Source organism: Cervus elaphus, chromosome 13 (assembly GCF_910594005.1).
Source record: "Cervus elaphus chromosome 13, mCerEla1.1, whole genome shotgun sequence".
NCBI lineage: Eukaryota > Metazoa > Chordata > Mammalia > Artiodactyla > Cervidae > Cervus > Cervus elaphus.
In genome coordinates, this window is record NC_057827.1 from 57,583,426 (window position 1) to 57,602,366 (window position 18,941).

At 46.4% G+C, this 18,941-nt stretch overlaps 3 protein-coding genes across 5 annotated transcripts; 2 read left to right on the forward strand and 1 right to left on the reverse strand.

Annotated features, from left to right (window-relative positions):
• Positions 1–42: 42 nt before the first annotated feature.
• On the reverse strand, positions 43–17,675 carry ELL3 (elongation factor for RNA polymerase II 3). 2 transcript variants are annotated; one of them, XM_043922277.1, is made up of 13 exons: positions 17,578–17,675; positions 9,348–9,411; positions 3,209–3,342; positions 2,941–2,976; positions 2,477–2,592; positions 2,149–2,350; positions 1,980–2,059; positions 1,772–1,847; positions 1,415–1,589; positions 1,285–1,327; positions 1,006–1,177; positions 733–777; positions 43–655 (listed from the first exon to the last, which is right to left on the reverse strand). In XM_043922277.1, exons 3-13 carry the CDS (start codon positions 3,338–3,340, stop codon positions 545–547), a joined length of 1,188 nt encoding a protein of 395 aa, XP_043778212.1. In that variant the 5' UTR covers positions 3,341–3,342; positions 9,348–9,411; positions 17,578–17,675; the 3' UTR covers positions 43–544. The 2 variants fall into 2 exon arrangements, with proteins under 2 accessions (XP_043778212.1, XP_043778211.1); XM_043922276.1 differs by lacking the exon at positions 9,348–9,411 and having other exon boundaries at positions 17,578–17,669.
• LOC122706806 (proteasome maturation protein) lies at positions 5,032–5,628 on the forward strand. The gene has a single exon (XM_043922282.1). It carries the CDS (start codon positions 5,092–5,094, stop codon positions 5,515–5,517), a length of 426 nt encoding a protein of 141 aa, XP_043778217.1. The 5' UTR covers positions 5,032–5,091; the 3' UTR covers positions 5,518–5,628.
• SERF2 (small EDRK-rich factor 2) lies at positions 17,080–18,925 on the forward strand. 2 transcript variants are annotated; one of them, XM_043922278.1, is made up of 3 exons: positions 17,080–17,233; positions 17,855–17,963; positions 18,561–18,925. In XM_043922278.1, exons 1-3 carry the CDS (start codon positions 17,227–17,229, stop codon positions 18,844–18,846), a joined length of 402 nt encoding a protein of 133 aa, XP_043778213.1. In that variant the 5' UTR covers positions 17,080–17,226; the 3' UTR covers positions 18,847–18,925. The 2 variants fall into 2 exon arrangements, with proteins under 2 accessions (XP_043778213.1, XP_043778215.1); XM_043922280.1 differs by having other exon boundaries at positions 17,083–17,233; positions 18,584–18,925.
• The last annotated feature ends 16 nt before the right edge of the window (positions 18,926–18,941 follow it).

Below are 18,941 nucleotides of genomic sequence, written 5' to 3' on the forward strand. Positions count from 1 at the left end.
GGTGAGAACCACCATCTTGGAGGATTTAAGGAAAACATAAACTTGACACAGAAGCAATCAGTTTTAATTTTTTTAGCCGTGTTTGTAAAAGAATTCACTTCTAGTACATGGGTAACACCCAAGCCCTTTCCCATCATATCCTGTTGTATTACTAGTTCCTTTAGCTTTGTTACCAAAGATTTTTTCAGGGAGGCTACCAGGTAAATTCTAATGTTCTCAAGGTATCTTGTCTTGGAGATGGTGTCACTTCTCAGGATTTGAAAATGACTTGGCTGAACTAAAGGTGGAAAAGCCAAGCCTCTGCTACTTTTCATAGTTTTCAGTTACTGGATAACTCCTGGGCACAGCTGTGGAGTCTTGGCACTGTGCCCATGCCCTAAAAGTTTAAATATGGTAATAATGAAAACCAAACTTCAAGAACCTAGAGCAGCTCTCCTACTTGCCATTACGGACTCAACAATACGAAGAGCAGACAACTGTCCTCTTAGTTAATAGCTGCTGTTTTCTTCCATATCACACTAGGGTAAAGAGCCATGTGTCCGCTTCAGCTGCCCCTGTTCTTTTCCTCAAACTCCAAGATGAGACCTTTGATGTGGGACAGTTTCTGATGCAAGTACTCACAGCGGCGCTTCTCTTCCCTGTAACCTGGGTACCGCTGCAGAGAAAAAGTGCCCATGTCAAAAAAAAAAGTCAATTCTGCCTTCTTGCTACCATTCCCAGGCCCGGTCTTACCTTCCTGAACTTTTTATATTCCTGGACTATCTTTTCTTCCAGCACCTGAAACAGAAAATGTTAGCACTAAGTTTAACCTTGAGAAAAAAATCTCCAACTCTCTTAGGGACTAAAGTAGCTTCATATTATGCCAAATTATGCAGACTTAATTTTTCTCTCAAAACAGACTTGCTTGTCACTTTGGTCATTGAACAGACATACTTAATGGGCAATTAGCAGGGAGTTTATGGCCAGTAGAACTTGAAAGCCAGCCTGGGTTCATCCAGTCCTTACCTTGTGTTCTGGAGTTCCTCGCTGAACACTGTTCATCTCAGCTGCCAGCTCTATGAACCTTTGGCTTGCAGCCCCAACACGAGCATGCAGGATGCGGTATTCAGCATAATCTGTCTCAAAGTCCTGCTCGTAGGCATGTTGCTGTTCTGCGCTGTGGATGGCCCTGTATTGCCTGCCAGGAGCAGAGTGTTGTCACCATCAGTAACATTGACCCCCCAAAGCTTCCAGCTCCCAGGAATGTACAGGGCTTGATAAAATTGGAAATGGCAAGGGACTCACAGGAGGTAATCTGGTACTTCTTCAGGGTTTGGGGATTCAGAATCTAGAAAGGAAACAAGACATGAAGGTGATGATAACACTTTTTCTTTTCCCCCTCCCCACAATGGCAGTTTCACCCTCTCTAACTCACCTGCTTGAACTGAGGGACTGTGCTCCAGCCTGGGACCCACATCTTCATCTTTATCTTCTTGCTCCCAGTCTTCCTCCTGTAAGTCCTGACTGGGCAGTCCTTGTAGGGGACTTGGAGCTAGAGTTCTGAGCCTCTTTTGTTTTAGTTCTACCATAGCTGCAGGCGCTGGACGTTTCTGTTGGGAACATATCTCAGGAACATAAACAGTAAGCCAGAAGCCTCCTATTGTGCCCTTCTCTTGACAATTACTTCCACATAATGAGCTCTGGGATCATGAAAATGATAAGCTCTCAGTTTTAAAATGTTAGCCTCATTGGACACAACTCTCTTAGAAAAACCCTTGCTATTACAACTTACCTTGTCCACATGTTTCTGGCTAGCAGATGGAGGCAGCGCCTGATCAGGATCTCTGTTTGGAAGAAGGGTCTGGTTCCTAGGAGAGGAAATAGAGATCAAGCCCAGGGTAGGAAGGAAGTAGGGCTCCATCTCTTATCACAGCATTTAGAGTGGCGATTAGAGAGGAATACCAGAGCGCCCTGGGTTAGTCCCACCCTGCTCCAAGTACCTCACTTCCCACTGTGCCATGTGCTCCCTCGAGGATCCTGGGAGTGACTGTCCTTGGCTGCTTGCCAGTGGTTCTGGCACCTGGCAGGGAAAGTGGCAGGGGCACATGGCTCCCTAGGTTTCAGGCTTTGCCCCACCTTATCCTAACTCCCTGCACTTTCTGGCCTCACCTCTTCTAGTGCCATCTGTGACTGTGAAATTGTGTCTCCTTCAGGATAGTCTCCCACACTCTTCCAGCTCTCACGATCCCTGGCATCTCCAGTCCGGTTGTGTCTCTGAACTGAAGATGGAGCTGGGATAGAATCCATAGCTGCCCAAATCGTGAGGCGCTCCCTGAGTGGACCCAGGCAGTGGAGACGGTTAGGCCCAGACCTGGGAAAAGGTGGTTAAAAACACACACACACACATAAAACTGAAGGGTGGAGAACTTTTAAGGAACTGTGGACATCCCCTTCCCTGACTTACCACAAATTCTTACCTGCTACCCATTTTCCTTACCTGCCTAGGCGTTGGCATACAAGGTCCAAGCCAGGACCACCAGCGCCCTCCTGGCCACACTGAGACGCTATGAAGGAAAAGAGGCAGGACCAGTGGGGACCTGGGAGCCTCAGGTACTGTGGGTGAAAGGAGACAGTAAACCCCATGAAAGTCAGTTCCTCCTCCCCAACCAATGCTGTTCCTCCCTGAACCAGCCGAAGACCAAAGATGGGTCCCATGGGGCTCGTTAGCACACGAGGTGCAGCTGGGCCCGAGTTCCTCAGGAGGTTAAGTCGCCGAAGTCTCTTCAACCGCAGACTCTTGGGACCAACCCCAGCAGCCCCGATTTCCCCCATTTTGGGTTCAGTTCTCGAAACTTCATCAGACCGTGACTGCTCTCAGCCTCTCGCCCTGACGGTCCCTTCCTGAAGCCCATGTCTGTTCTCCCTGCTCTTCACCTCTACACACCCCAGACCCGCGCTTACCCCTCGGTTCCCTTGGAAAGCAATCACCGGCCGAACCTGCGGGCAGAGCACAGACTTGAGCCAAGAGCAGCAGAAGCGGCGTCCCCAGGACCGGCGTCGGGAGCCCGGGGTGGGGGGACTTGCCTAGCGGGCTTCACTTGAAGAGATGGGGAGGCCAGAGCCCGAGGATGCTGCTATCCACCCCCAGGTCCCTTCGAGGAGTCGCCGGCTGAGGCCCGACCTCCGGAGAGGCAGAGGATAGAGAGAATGGGGCCTGGGCCAGCCGTACCTGTTGCTGATGACACTCCTGCAGCGCCCGCAGCGCTGCGTCGTTGAGCCTGAGCAGTAGGAGGCTGGTCCGGGCAGCCGGGGTGAAGCAGAGCTGGAGCTTCCCACTCAGAAGCTCCTGGGGTCCCTCCATGGCTGCGAGGTTCAGGGGCAGGTAGAGCGGGAGCCACAGACCCGGGCCACTACCACCTCGGCTGTGCAGGGCTGGGCTGGCACACCCGGGTGCCCAGGTAGGCCCCGCCCTCCGCCGGGACCCCACCCCCGGCCCCACCCACAGCCGGCGCCACCCCTGGGATTTCCCAGTCGCCAGGGGCGGCACCTCGCTCTCCCCCAGATGTTAGCAGCACCAACCCCAGCGTTTTTTTCTTGGATGGGCGGGCAGCTCTTTGGGCTTTCTCAAGAGGCTGTCTCAGTTCCGGAGAGAAAGTCTGCGGCCAGCTTCAGACGCCTCACCCGAGTCCCCAGTCCTGCCTGAGTTTTTCTACCTAATCTGAACTCAAGAGCTGCGGTCTCTAAGTGAAGCTGAACCTGCAACCCCCTAGAGGGTTTTAGATGCAGAAGGGCTGGAGATAGCGACTGGTTGCGGGGCGGGGCCAGCTCATCACGCCAAGAGCCCCAAGGAACCAGAGGAGGGCAGACCCGAGGGGCGATTTCCGAGGCCAGCACCTGGTGTAGCCTTTTGACTTTTCCCAGCCAGCGGTACTCCTGCTGACCCGAAACTAGCTTCTAACTAAGAATGAAGAGGAAATCGGGCCCGGTGGGTGTGGCGGCAGGCGAGAAGCTTGACTTCCCAAGCTGGAGCGCCCCCCATTGATGGGCAGAGATGTGGGCAGTGGTTGATGGCAGGGGAGTTGCAGGACAGGCAAGAGACAGAACTCAGTCCCAGGTCTCCATTCCTGGCCTGTACACGGGAGATTGGTGGAGACTGGTGTGAAAGAGAGCTGGCTCACTCGCTTGGGAGGACCAAGAGGTGCCGCGAAGTTGCCAGACATCCCAGAGGTTCAGATCCTGCTGCAGTGAAACCCCAGGACCGACAATCTCCTGTCGGCCCTTGACCTCTCTGCTTGGCCCTGTTTCCCAAAAGCCCTGGTGGTGTTCTCTTTCCTGGCCAGGATACCTCTGCTAAATCCCTGGTGACCTTAATGACCTTACATTTGTGAAAACTCATCAAATTGTACACTTAAAATGTATCTATTTTAATGTCTGTAAATGTACCTCGATAAAGTTGCTTGGTTACTTTTTTTTTTTTTTTAAGTGAAAGCTCAGAGTCTTGACGACCAGGGAACTCCCTGAAGTTGATTTTTAAATCTAACTTCAACAACAAAGCATTGACCTAGCCCTCTCCTCAGGCTGTCTGCTTCTCTGGGTAACAATTTCCTAATTTGATAAACAGTTGTGGTAGTGGGTAGAGTTGGTCTCCCAGAGTCCTTTTGATTCTCAGATGATATCTGTGGCCTTTTGTTGGATTTTCTTGGATTTAAACTCAAAGGAGTGATTACAGGGGTTAAAATGTCCAAAGAGGTGTGAAGAAGCAATGCTGTAGGAGGCAACTAGGGAAGACATTTGAGGAAGAGAGAAGGGAGGTGGGGATCTAACAGTGTCAGGATCTCTGTATGTTACTTAATCCCTACAGCAACTTTTTAGAGTGAGTATCATTATCCACATTTTTCATTTATTCATTCAACAAATATTTACTGAGCACTTATTCTGTCCCTGACACTGTACTAGATCCTTGGGATACATCAATGAACAGATTCTTGTTTTGGGAGCACTTATATCCTAGAGGGGAAGGAGACAGTAGATATGCATCAAAGAAATAAACATAAGGCGGCGGGGCCGGCTGACCGTCAAGGGGAGAGCTTCTGTACGCTGAGCGAGTCGAAAATGAATGCCAGAGGACTTGGATCCCAGCTAAAGGACAGTATTCCAGTTACTGAGCTGTCAGCAAGTGGACCTTTTGAAAGTCATGATCTTCTTCGAAAAGGTTTTTCTTGTGTGAAAAATGAACTTCTGCCCAGTCATCCTCTTGAATTATCAGAAAAAAATTACCAGCTCAACCAAGATAAGATGAACTTCTCCACACTGAGAAACATCCAGGGTCTTTTTGCACCACTAAAACTACAGATGGAATTCAAGGCAGTACAGCAGGTTCAGCGTCTTCCATTTCTCCCAAGCTCAAACCTTTCACTGGATATTTTGAGGGGTAATGATGAGACTATTGGATTTGAAGATATTCTTAATGACCCATCACAAAGTGAACTAATGGGAGAACCGCATTTGATGGTTGAACATAAACTTGGCTTGCTGTAATGCTGTGTGCTGTTCATGGAAGTAGAGGGACTGCGTCTTGTTTATAGTTGTCTTTTTCCTATAATTTGATGTGCGCAACATTAAAAGTACTAACACGTGAAAAAAAAAAAAGAAATAAACATAAGAAATATAGTGAATATTATAAAAAAAAGAGAAAGAAAACTTAAAAAAATTTTTTAAGTAAAAACAAAACAAAAAATATAGTATATGTTAAAAGGTAATAAGAGCTATAGTAAAAAAAAAAAGAGAGAGAGAGAGCAAGGTAGAAGGTTTGGAAATGGAGGAGGAAGAAGAGGGTGGAGAGGGCTGGCTGTATATTAAGTAAGGTGATCCAAGAAGGCCTTGTGGAGAAAATGAAATTTGAGCAATGTCTTTTTTCTTTTTTCTCCCCCCTCCGCCCGTTTTTTTAAATGGCCATGCTTCGTGGCTTGTAGAATCTTAGTTCCCCAACCAGGTTTTGAACCCAGGCCCTCAGCAGTGAAACCATTGAGTCCTAACCACTGGATCACCAAGGAATTTACCCCCCACACAGGCACCTTTTTTTTTTTAGTGGGAGCAATATCTTTTTTTTGGGGGGGAGGGGAGCAATATCTTAAAGGAAGTGAGGGGACTGGCCAAGCTACACAGTTGGAGGAACTGTTTTCTAGGCACAGGAGCTAACTAGCTGGTGCAAACTCTGTAAGTCAGGAGTATGTGTGGGTAGTGTGAGGAATAGCCAAGGCCAGTGTAACAGGAACAAGGTAACTGAGGAAGAGAGTAGTGAGAGATGAAGTCAGGAAAGTAAGAAGCAGGGGTGGGTCCTTGTGGGCCACTGTAAGGTCTTTGGCTTTTACTTGGAGTGAAATGAGGAGTCAAAGTAGGGTTTTGAGCAGAGGAATCACATGAAGTCACTTCTATTTTTAAAGGCTCACTGTGGTTGTTGTTAAGAATAGACTGTAGGGGAGAAGAATAAAAGTAGTGTGACCTGTTAGGAGAATATTGCAGTAATCCAAGCTAGAGATGGTGGCAACTTGCACCAGGACCAGAGGTGGGAGAAGGGACAGGGTTCTGGACATATTGAGGGTAGAGCTGACAGGATTCCCTGATGGATTGAATGTGACATGTGATAGAGAAACGGCATCAAGAATAACTGGGATTTTTGGCCAGAACAACGAGAAGGATGAAACTGTCATCAGCTGAGGTAGGAAACATTGCTGGTGGAAGAGGGTTAGTTCTGAGTTGTCTATTAGAATCCACATGGGGGTGTGGAGCATGAAGTTGTACAGATAAGTTTGGAGATGGTGAGGGATGACCAGGCTAGACATGTAAACTTGGTAGCATTAAACAGATGCATAGCATTAGGTTGGTGCAAAAGTAATTGCAGTATTGCATTGTTGAACTTTGCCATTTGATATTGGAACCACCAATTGAGAGACTCACTGAAGCTGATCCTCTTACAACTACACGAGAATTCGCTCAAGAACTCAACATCGACCATTCTACAGTCATTTGGCATTTGAAACAAACTGGAAAGGTGAAAAAGCTCGATACGTGCGTGCCTCATGAGCTGACAGAAAATTTAAAAATCATCATTTTGAAGTGTTGTCTTTGCTTATTCTATTCAACAACAATGAACCATTTCTTGATCAGATTGTGATGTGCAACAAAAAGTGGATCGTACCTAGAAGCAGCGGTTGGACCTACAAGAAGCTCCAAAGTACTTCCCAAAGCCAAACTTCCACCCAAAAAAGGTCACGGTCACTGTTTAGTGGCCTGCTGCCAGTCTAATTCACTAGAGCTTTCTGAATCCCAGTGAAACCGTTACATCCAAGAAGTATGTTCAGCGAATCGATGAGATGCACCCAAAACTGCAATACCTGCATCTGGCATTGGTTTACCGAAAGGGCCCAATTCTTCTCCACAACAATGCCTGACCACATGTCTCATGTGCTTCAAAAGTTGAACAAATTGGTGTACAAAGTTTTGCCTCATCCACCATATTCAACTGATCTCTTGCCAACCAACTACCACAACTTTTTGCAGAGAAAATGCTTCCACAACCAGCAAGGAGGCAGAAAATGCTTTCCAAAAGTTCCTCAAATTCTGAAGCACGTATTTTTATGCCACAGGAATAAATCAACTTATTTCTCATTGGCAAAGATGTGTTGATTGTAATGGTTCCTATTTTGATTAATAAAGATGTGTTTGGAGCCTAGTTATAATGATTTAAAATTCACAATTGAAAACCACAATTAGGTTTTCACCAACCTAATATTTAAAGCCATAGGGCTGGATGACTCATCCAAGAAGACATAGAACAGCCTCAAGGATTACACCCTAAGGGTACTCCAATCTCTAGATATAAGTCAGGGGGAAGAAAAGTAAAGGCAATTGAAAGGCAGTGAGAAAGGAGGGAAAAGAGAGTGTGATGTTCTGAAAGCCAAGTGAAAACTATGTTTCAAAGAAAAGAGAACTGTGTCAAACGCCATAGAGAGGGACTTCCCTGGTGGTCTAGTGGTGAAGTCTCTAAACTCCCAATGCAAAAAAACCCACAAAACTCCTAATGCAAGGGGCCCCAGTTTGATCCCTGGCCAGGGAACTAGTTCCTACATGCCACAACTAAAGATCCCAAGTGCTACAACTAAGACATGGTGTGGCCAAATAAATAATAAATAAATTTTTTAGACTGCCACAGACAGGCCAAGTAAAATGAAGATTAAGAACTGACCACTGTGATGAAAATATTTTAAAACAGACAGCAACGGTGGTTGCACACATCTGTGGATTACACTAAAAACCATAAAATTGTATGTACACTTCAAATGGGTTAATTGTATGATATGTGAATTATATTTCAACAAAACCATTACAGAAGAAGAAAAGAATTGACCACTGGGTTTAGCAATGTGGGTTCATTGACAACCTTCATAAGAGCAGTTCTGGTGAAATGGTAAGGTGAAAGCCTGATTGGAGAAGGTTTAAACAGAATGATAGATAAGGCATCTACAGAGGCTATAAGGAACTTAAGCTTTGCTAAATACAGAGCAAAGAAATAGGGAGTCAATTGTTAGGGGAAATAAGATCAAGAGAAAGGTTTATGGTGGGAGTAAGGGCATATTTGTATGCTGGTGAGAATTATTTGGGGAATATCCCCCAAACTTTGATGATGTAGGAAAGAGAAGAGGGTTGCTAAAGTGGCATTCTTGAGTAGGATAGAGGCAGTGGGATCTATTCAGGATTGGCTACTCAAAGGAGCATGGATGGTTAATCTATAGGAGAAGGCCACATGGACAGAGAAGGTAGGTGCAGGTGCAAAAGATTGGTAGAGGTGTGGATTTCCCTGGTGACACAGTAGATAAAAATCTGCCTGCCAATGCAGGGGACATGGGTTCGATCCCTGGTCTGGGAAGATTTCACGTCCCATGGGGCAACTACTGAGCCTGTGTGCTACAACTATTGAAGTTCAAGTTTCTAGAGACTGTGCTCTTGCAACAAGAGAAGCCACTGCAATGAGAGGCCCAAGCACCACCACGAAGAGTAGCCCACACTCACTGCAATTAGAGAAAGCCCTGCAAATCAACAAAGACCCAGTGCAGGCAAATATAAAATTAATAAAATTATAAACAAAAAAGACTGGTAGGTGTGGAGAAAGTCTGGGGGAGTGCTCTTCTGATTGCTTCTGTCTTCTCAGCGAAGCAGGAAGCAACTGAGAAAGAGTATGAGGATGAAGGAGGAGCAATAGGAGTTTAGGGATAAAAATGGTGTGAAATAATTGCCTAGAAGGGCGAGTGAGTTAGGAATGTGCCCAATGCTAAGGACTGAAGAGAAAACCAAAGTTTAGAGGAGCTTACCCAGGGTCCCGGAGCAGAGGTTCTAAAACTGTCTGCAGACCATAGAACTCAGGAATTCTGTGAGCTTGGAAAGGGGAAAATGACACCTTTATTTTCAGTAACCTTAATAAAATGTAACATCTCCTTCAGTTATGAATGTAGGCACAAACCACTTGTACTGGCAGTAATGATGTTCTCACAAAGAGAAATGAGAAGTATTTTCATTTCATATCACATTTGTTGGAGCGATAGCTAAACCCCATTTGCACTCATCACCACTTTATAATTACAATTGTTATTACCATTACAATTCTTATTGCCTCAATCTTTTATATTACGCATTGATAAAAATGCAGTTACTATACCAGAAGCATTTTAATATTTTGATAACTATATATGAATATAATCATTTATGCCATTTATGGTCCCATGCAGTCTTAATTTTTTAATTGTGGCAAAATACACATAACAAAATTTATCATCTTCACCTTTTTTTTTTTTTAATCTTCACCATTTTTAAATGTACAGCTCAGTAGTGTTAATAGTACAGTAGTGTTAGTGGTAAGGCTTCCTAAGTGGCTCAGTGGTAAAGAAACTGCCTGTCAATACAGGAGACCCTGGAGACACAGGTTTGATCCCTGGGTCAGGAAGATCCCCTGGAGGAGGAAATGGCAACCCACTCCAGTATTTTTGACTGGAAAATCCTATGGACAGAGGAGCCTAGCAAGGTACAGTCCATGGGGTCGCAAAGAGTCAGACATGACTTAGCAACTGAGCGTGCACACAGCGTTAATTGTACAGGGCTTGCACATTGCTGTGTAACCAATCTTCAGAACCCTTTTCACCTTGTAAAACTGAAACTCTGTACTTATTAAACAAGAACTCTTCATTTCCCCCTCCTCCCAGTTCCCATCGACAGAAAGTCCCTTCTTCTTCCTGTTTCACTAAATGTGACTACTTTAGATACCTCCTAAGTGCAGTCTTATAGTATCTGTCTCTTTGTGACTGGCTTATTTCACTTTGCATAATGTCCTCGAGGTTCATCCATGTTGTAGCATCTGTCAGGATTTCCTTCCTTTTTAAGGCTAAACACGATTCCATGGTATATATATCCCACATTTTCTTTGTCCATTAATCTGTCAATAGACATCTGGGTTGCTTCTTATTGCTTGGCTATTGTGAATAATATGAATATGGATGTACAGATACCTTGGGTGTGTTTTAAAAAATATTTTATTTTTGGCTGTGCTGCATCTTCATTGCTGCCCTTGGGCTTTCTCTAGTTGTGAAGAGTGGGGGCCTTGCTTTAGTTGTGGTGCATAGGCTTCTGCTTGGGGTGGCTTTTCTTGTTGCAGATCACAGGCTCCATGGTGCTCAGTAGTTGTGGCACATGGCTTTAGTTGCTCCACAGCATGTGGAATCTTTTCGGAGCAGGTATTGAACTGATTGGCAGGTGGAGTCTTAACCACTGGACCACCATGGAAGTCCCCCATTGGTGTATTTTAAAACCTTTTTTCACAAGGGATCCTTAAGCTTTACCAGACTGCTTTTTGGCCTAATTTTCTGGACTATTTCTTCAACTTTTATCTTCCAACTCTATCATATTTTTAATTTCCAAGAGCTGTTTATTTTCTGAATTTTTTTTTTTTTCCCTAGCTCCCCTATTTTTGTTCAATAGCCTCTTCATTTCTAAGGATAGTAATTACAGTCTCCTCTCCCCACCTTTTTTTTGTTGTTGTTGTTGTTCCTGGAATTGTTTCTAGTCCTCTTTGAGCTTACTTTCTGTTTCTGTTTTGCTTTGACCTATTTTTATGTTGAGTGTTTTCTTCAGTGCTTGCTGATCCTCGGCTATCTACTCATCTCTACAAGGCACTAAAATCCAACTAGAAGTTTAGTACTCAGGGAGAGGACTGGTTGCAGTTTACAATAAATTTACTGGATTATTTCATTATGTGATCCCTCTAATTTATTTATTCAAGCTTTTTCCCATCTCAGGGCCTTGGCATATGCTATTTCTATTGTTTGTCTATTGCTTAAAAAGTATTTGGAGGAAGTAACAGAAATCTGACTCAAGACACTTTACTCAAAAAACAAATATGGTGGTTTTCATAGCAGGAAGCTCAGAGAGAGAACAAATGTTACAGTTGATTTATTCAGTGGCCCAAGAGCATCATCAAGGAGCCAATTTCCTCCTGCCACTCACTTTGCTTCAACTTAAGGATTGTGCTTCAAAGAAGTCAAAAGCAGTTAAGGGCTATGTGAATGAATCCTTATTCAAGTCAAAGAGAAAGAGCTCCACAATGGAACAAAAGTCCCTCCCTTTGGTCTTGTTACCAAAAGCTAGGCCTCTCTGTACACTGGTGGCAAATCAAATCCTGGATACAGGGCTTCCCTCATGGTTCAGTGGTAAAAAATTCCTCTGAATGCAGGAGATGCTAGGTCAGGAAGATCCCTTGGAGAAAGAAATGGCAACCCACTCCAGCAGTCTTGCCTGGGAAATCACATGGTCAAAGGAGCCTGGCAGGCTACAAAGGGTTGCAAGTTACACATGACTGAGCGACTTAAAAAAACAGTAACAGCAACAAAAACAAATCTTAGAGACAGAGTTTTGGGATTGATTTTGTAGATCTTTTTTTCTTCTCTTATATTCTTGACTATATAAGTTCCTTTAACAGGACACAGAGTTTTGGAAGACGCAGAAAAGGATAGCCTTATTGATGCACTGGGCTTCTGCCTTGAAAAACCATCTGCACCCCAGAGAAGTTGATGAGGGTTTTTAAAACAGTGGGTCAAAAGTGGGGTCTGACAAGATTAGGGTGTGAGCAGGGCTTGTACTCCTTTAATATCCTCTCAGGTGGTTGATCTCCTAATCTTTTTAAAAAAATCTATTTATTGTTGACTGTGCTGGGTCTTCATTACTGGGTGGGCTTTTCTCTAGTGAGGTAGGGCTCTAGCGCATGTGGGCTTTGTAGTTTCAGCAGGTGGCCTTAACAGTTGCAACTCCCAGGCTCTGCAGCACAGGCTCAATAGTAGTGGTGAACGTGCTTAGTCGCTCTGAGGCATGTGGGATCTTCCTGGATCAGGGATTGAACCCGTGTCTCCTGCATCAGCACGTGGATTCTTTTACCACTGAGACACCAGGGAAGCCCCTCCTAATCTTATGAGCTTCTGCTGGTCCCTTTAGTCTTGCCTCAGGTGGTTTCTTGGCTTCTCCTCCCTCAATTCTCAAGTGTTCCAAACACGGAGGCTGGAGTCTTGCCTACAAGAAATGGGGAACACAAAGTCTTCCATCTTTGGGACCCCCACAGGACTCTGCTTGGTTTCACTCTGATCAGACCTATTTAGGTCACAGGCTAACTCCCGAACCAATAACTGTCACCAGATGAATACCATGCACGGTTTAGGGAGGGATTCCTGAGACAATCAATGCTAAGAGTGATGAATTTACTTTGATTGACTTAGCGATTCAGTTCCACCCTTGGAACTCAGGGAGGAAGGAAAGAAGTTCCTAAAACCATTGCTCTTCCTTGTTAAAGGAGGGATGTTAGAAATGTTAGGGATTCAGCTGCATGGCTGGAACCCTCTTCTACCTTTCCTACAGCTGGCTCCAGGCCTCAGTTTAAAAGTGACCACAGGGAACTGCTTGGTGGTTCAGTGGTTAGGACTCCACGCTCTAACTGCAGAGGGCCCAGGTTTGATACCTGTTTGGGAAACTAAGATCTCATAAGCTGCGTGGCACAGCCAAAAAAAAAAAAAAAAAAAGTCAACACAGAAGTGGGGTTTTCCCATTATTCTTTGTCCTTACACTTTTGTTTCTTTTTAACACTTAAAGTAAGCTGTAATTTCATATTGTTTGGTTTGGCTACTTGTAAATTGTTAAACATCCTCCACTAAAGTGTTGGGTTACCCTGGTGGCTCAGACAGTAAAGAATCTGCCTGCAGTGCAGGAGACCTGTGTTTGATCCCTGAGTCAGGAAGATCTGGAGAAGGGAAATGGCTACCCACTCCGGGAATCTTGCTTGGAGAATTCCATAAAGAGTATGAAAGAACCCAGGAATCAATACTATCTTCCTCTCTAACTGAATCTCCAAATATATATATATATACATATATATTAATATTTCCTTTTATTTATTTATTTGGCTCCTTTGGGTCTTACTTGTGGCACACAGGATCTTCGATCTTCATCGTGGTACGTGGGATCTTTAAGTATGTCACTCAAACTTAGCTGTGGCATGTAGGATCTAGGTTGTGAGTTCAGAGTCTTAGTCTCTTGGACCACCAGGACAATTTCTCCAAAAATATATTTTGAAGCTGCACACTTTTGCCATTTCTGCTGCCACCATTTCAGCCCAAGTAACTATCTTCTGTGCCCTGATGTAATGGACATCTTTTATCTGTCTAGCATCCTCCTTTTCTGGGGAGCAAACTCTCTTTCTTTGATAAACCTGTTCCTTCCCCATTCTAACCAAATGGTTAGCAGAACCAAATGGTTCTGCTGGGGGCTGCTCTCATTATATTCTGCTTCACAACCACCTCCCCACCACAAAGGTGGGCACCTAAACCATAAGAGCTCTGACCTGGGGTTTTAAACACTGAATTTAAAGGATGAGACTCAGAACTTCTCTCTTGGACATGGTGTGAAATTTGAGGGCAGGGACCATTTGAAGCCATTTCCTATCATGTCAAGGGATCGGGATCTGAGAGAACAGAGCAAAAATAAGAGATGGGGAGGCATCCCCCTGTTACTGGTTTTAGTTTCCCCTACAATCATTCACGTTGCAGCCCATGTCCTAGTTTGCTTACGTAAACCAATAAATTCCCCTTTCTGCCTAAATTGATCTTAACTTCATTTCAATGATCTGTTACCCAGTTAGGCCTAGCATCCTGGATGTCTGTGAGAGCCTCCTGACTGGTCTCCCCATTTCCATTTATCTGTTCTAATCCACTTTCTTCCCACAGAGTGATCTCTTAAAAAAAGAAATTTACATCCTGATGAATATCAGGGGCTGGGTTAAAGTCTCAGCCTCACCCTTTACTGTCTGTGCTTCCTTGGGAAAGTTATTTAACCTGACTGTGCCAAAATTTCTAAATCAGTATAAAGGGGATAATGACACCTCAAATGGTCATTGTAAGGTCCAAATAAGAAAAGTATACTTAATAAGCACTCACTTAATGTTAGCTAGTAGTGGTATTAGCAGTAGTGACTCAGAGCATATAACTACCCTGCCTACTTCCTGACCTAGTTTCATACCATGCTCACCAGGCATCAGTTGGCTTGCCTATTACTTGTCAATACTATCTAATACCTATTGACTAACCCAGGTGGCATTAGTGGTAAAGAACCCACCTCCCAATGCAGGAGACATAAGATATATGGGTTTACACAGGTAAGATCCCTGGGTTGGCATGCAACTCAATCCAGTGTCTGGAGAATCCCATGGACAGAGAAGCCCGATGGGCTATGGTCCACAGGGTCGTAAAGAATTGAACACAACTGAAGCAACTTAGTATGCACGCATGCATGCTTATATATGTATTATATATATAGAGAGAGCTTCTTCTTTTTCTCTATACTATATGTTCTATGAGTCTGGTGATACATATGTTTTATTCATCACTGTAAACCTAGTGACTAATACAATAGATGGTACATCCTTGGTGCAAAACACAATGAATATTTATCCAAAGAATGAGTGACTTCTTTGGCAATTTCAGGATAAGTTAGATTAGAAGGAGTTGTGGCAATCAGCCTAGGTTTTGTTAGGATTGGAAACAGACTCTCGAACAAGGGGATAGTGTTGGGTAAGTTAAATAAGAGGAGACTGGTCACAGGGTTGTTCTACTCTGTCTCTGCTGGAGCTGATAAAGAGGTAGCATGTGCCAAGAGAGAAATTGCTTCCTCATCCTGCACTATTTCACTCATCCTTGGCTAGCTAGGCTTTCTCCATGGGGCTGGCTCTGTAGTCTCTCTAAATGCAAGGGGACCATGGGAACCTGGGGCTAGGAAAGCAGAGAGTCCCACTTCTTTTTGTGAACCGTGGTCCGTCTGTGGCTCTAGGTCTGCGATGCTGTCCCTATCCTTGAAGTCCAGTTTCCTCATCTACTCACTGTATATGTGGGATCCTTAAATCCCACCTCACCTCCTTCTCTGCTTCAGAGCCTTGGATCTCCATTTTCTCTAATTTAGTCCCTAACTCTCAACTCCAACTCCCAACCTGAGTTAAAGTGGAAGTACTTTCTCTACCCTCTGACTGTTGGCCAGTGACCATAGTTCTTCACCCCATGGGCCTCTCCTCCTGATACAGCAGCTGGCTCTCCATGAGCCAGTGATCCAAGAGAGAGAGGAAAGCAAAAGTCACTATGTCTTTTAGCATCAGAAGTGATGAATCACCAGATGCCGTTTTTTTTAATTTACTAAATAAATATGAATTTTGCATTATATCCTGCATTTGAAACTGATACAAGGACTTCCCTGGAGGTCTTGTGGTAGGATTTGGTGCTTTCAGCCCAGGTTCAATCCCTGGTCAGGGAACTGAAATCCCCATAAGCACTGCAGGGCAGCACAACTTCCGCCCTCCAAATATGAAAGTTTCAAGTAATAAATAGTAGTAGTTCAGGTGATACCTGGGTATGGCAAAAATTGTGAGGATAATACTGAATGAGGTTTATTGTGCCCCTCCCTGGCCCAGTTTCACGTTGAGAGAGAAGACAGTTTGTAGTTCTAGCCTCATCTTGGTTTTACTGTGGGCACTAGCTGGAGAGGATAAGTTGAAATTTACAACTAATCCTCTCCTGTGAGATTTCCTAAGCATTTCTCCTTTATCCAGAGAAGGAAATGACAACCCACTCCAGTACTCTTGCCTGGAGAATCCTATGGACAGAAGAGCCTGCTAGCCCCAGTCCATGGGGTCGCAGAGCGGGAAACGACAGGGCAACTAACACACTTCTCCTTTATCCAGTGAATTCCTCACGACTGGTGGGGAGTCTTGTAGACATATTAGTGAATCTGGGAATGAGAGGGGGAAATCTAAGCTTCCCGCCCCATTCAACTGCCAATTAAAACCAGGTGTTGCTGGTAGATACAGTATAGCGGAGGAAACGCCAAAGGAGAAATGAACATAGTATGTGCATTTCCCAGTCTCTGAGTCCCTGATACAAGGCCACAGTCTGTGACTTTGGGGTCCTCAAATGCTGCCAAGCTACATATTTAAAGCTTCTGTGGGCAAATGAGCAGGGCCAAGATTTTTGTACATACTGGATGTGGCCGCGAATCTCTATATTGGAGTTTGGGATGGGCGAACATGTTGGAAGGCAGTTTGTTAAGTTGTTCTGGTACATGATATTGTGCACTCAAATGTTCAAATAGATGGTTAGTTGGGAAGGATCCTAAGTAATACCGGCGTTTTGTTCCAGTCTTGGTAACAGCACCAGTCGGACCAACTCAGCCCCCGCGAAGCCTCCCCAACTCTGTTCCCCCAGCGTTCCCTCTGGGTGAGTTTGTGTCCCAAACCGTCCCCGTATGAGGTCACTCTGCCAAGTCACGTGCCCGAGCCCGCGGGAGTGCCACATCGCCAGCCGCACCCCTCCACCTCCCCCCGCGCCGACCCTGGTCACGTGACCTGGCCTACTTTCGCTCCACCCGACCTAAAGACTTGCTCGGAAAGCCCCGCCCCACGCAGCGCGCTTGGCCTGCGAACCTCCCCTTCTCGTCCGCCGGACTTCCAGCGTGGCCCGCGGCCACATGTGTTTCTTCCTGACCAATAGGAATCGGCGCCAGGGCGCGAAGGGGCGGGGAGTAAAAGACGACTTCGTTACGCTGCGAGAAAGGGGCGGGGCCTGTAACGTCGTACTGAACGAGGGGACGCAACGGAGGCAGGCCGGAGCCGTTGCCGTCGCCATGACCCGTGAGCATTGAGACCCTCTCTCCTTGCCCTTTTCTCCTCCTTTACCCTGAACACGACTGCCGAACCTCGGCATTGACCTCCTTTGGCTTCCCCAGGGAGACCTTTCTCTGGGAGCGCTCTTTAGCCACCCTCACACTCGGAGCCCGGAAATCGACCCTTTGCCCACCGCTACTTCTTGAGAACCTTCCCCCCCCAACCCCCCGGCTCTTAGGCAGGCAAAGGCCCTCCTCGGTTCTCCGCGGTGTGGGAAGAGTTGCGCGCCTGTGATAGACCCAGAGCCCCCTACTCCGGATCCCTGCCCATCCCCCACAGAGACCCAGACCGTCTGCAGACACCGCCACTACCTGTCTGGGTCCTCATGCTGCGCCGAAATTCGAAACACGCCTCCAGCAGGCTCCTCAGAACCGTCCTCTGTCCACTCTCCAGTTTGACCTGCCCCGTGGCAGCTCCCCCCCTCACCTCCCCCGCCGAATCTGCAGCCCAGGCCCCGAAACGGGCCGGTGTCGGCGCCCCGGGAATGAAGTGTGGGAGAGCCTACTGGTGTCTCGTGAGGGGAGAGGGTCGCCGGTGTGCGGCCGGAAAGGCCCTCGCGTCTCACCTTTTAATTTTTTTTTTCACTAGGCGGTAACCAGCGCGAGCTCGCCCGCCAGAAGAACATGAAAAAGCAGAGCGACTCGGTTAAGGGAAAGCGCCGAGATGACGGGCTTTCTGCTGCCGCCCGCAAGCAGAGGTAGCCCCAGGGAGGGGAGGGGAGGGTGGGGTGGGACCTGGGTTTAGACCGAGGGTTGTACCTGGAAAAGTTAGCTCTGAGCTTACATCTGGACTAGCCGTGAGGGGCAGAGTGCATTGTTTCCTCTAGGGTTTTATTCCTCTCACCCTCTAAATTGTTAGTTCACGGCGTTACATACAGGAAGGGACTGGGACGGGTGCTGCCCTCGGTCTGGTTTCTGAGTGCCCCCGGGTCTGACCTTAAGGGCAAGGGCAGGGAGTTTCACATTTCAAATGCAGTAGTGGTTATGACAGCCCCGTACTTTTGGCCCTCCTTGCTGTTCATTTGCCCTCCCTTCTCCCAACCTTCTCACTGGTGTGGCGGGGTGTGGTACTCGGCACAGAATAGCCTTGGGCCTGTGTGGCCAGACTTCTTACCCCTTGGGCAACAGCCAGATAGAGACTGACTGCCTTTTGAGCCTCAGCTCTCTTCCTCTTGTTCTCCTAGGGTGGGAATACAGCAGCCATATGCTGAATTTTGTCCCATCCACTTCCATCTTATCCTTTGTGCCCTTCATCCCCCTGCATCTTGTCCTTTTTGCCCTCTGGTACCTCCCAGTGCCCCATCATCTCTACCCCTAGGGACTCGGAGATCATGCAGCAGAAGCAGAAAAAGGCAAACGAGAAGAAGGAGGAACCCAAGTAGCTTTGTGGCTTCGTGTCCAACCCTCTTGCCCTTCGCCTGTGTGCCTGGAGCCAGTCCCACCACGCTCGCGGTTTCTCCTGTAGTGCTCACGGGTCCCAGCACCGATGGCACTCCCTCTGCCCTGAGTCTGCAGCGGGTCCCTTTTGTGCTTCCTTCCCCTCAGGTAGCCTCTCTCCCCCTGGGCCACTCCTGGGGGTGAGGGGGTTACCCCCTCCCAGTGTTTTTTATTCCTGTGGGGCTCACCCCAAAGTATTAAAAGTAGCTTTGTAATTCCTTGAGCGCCTGGTTTGACTG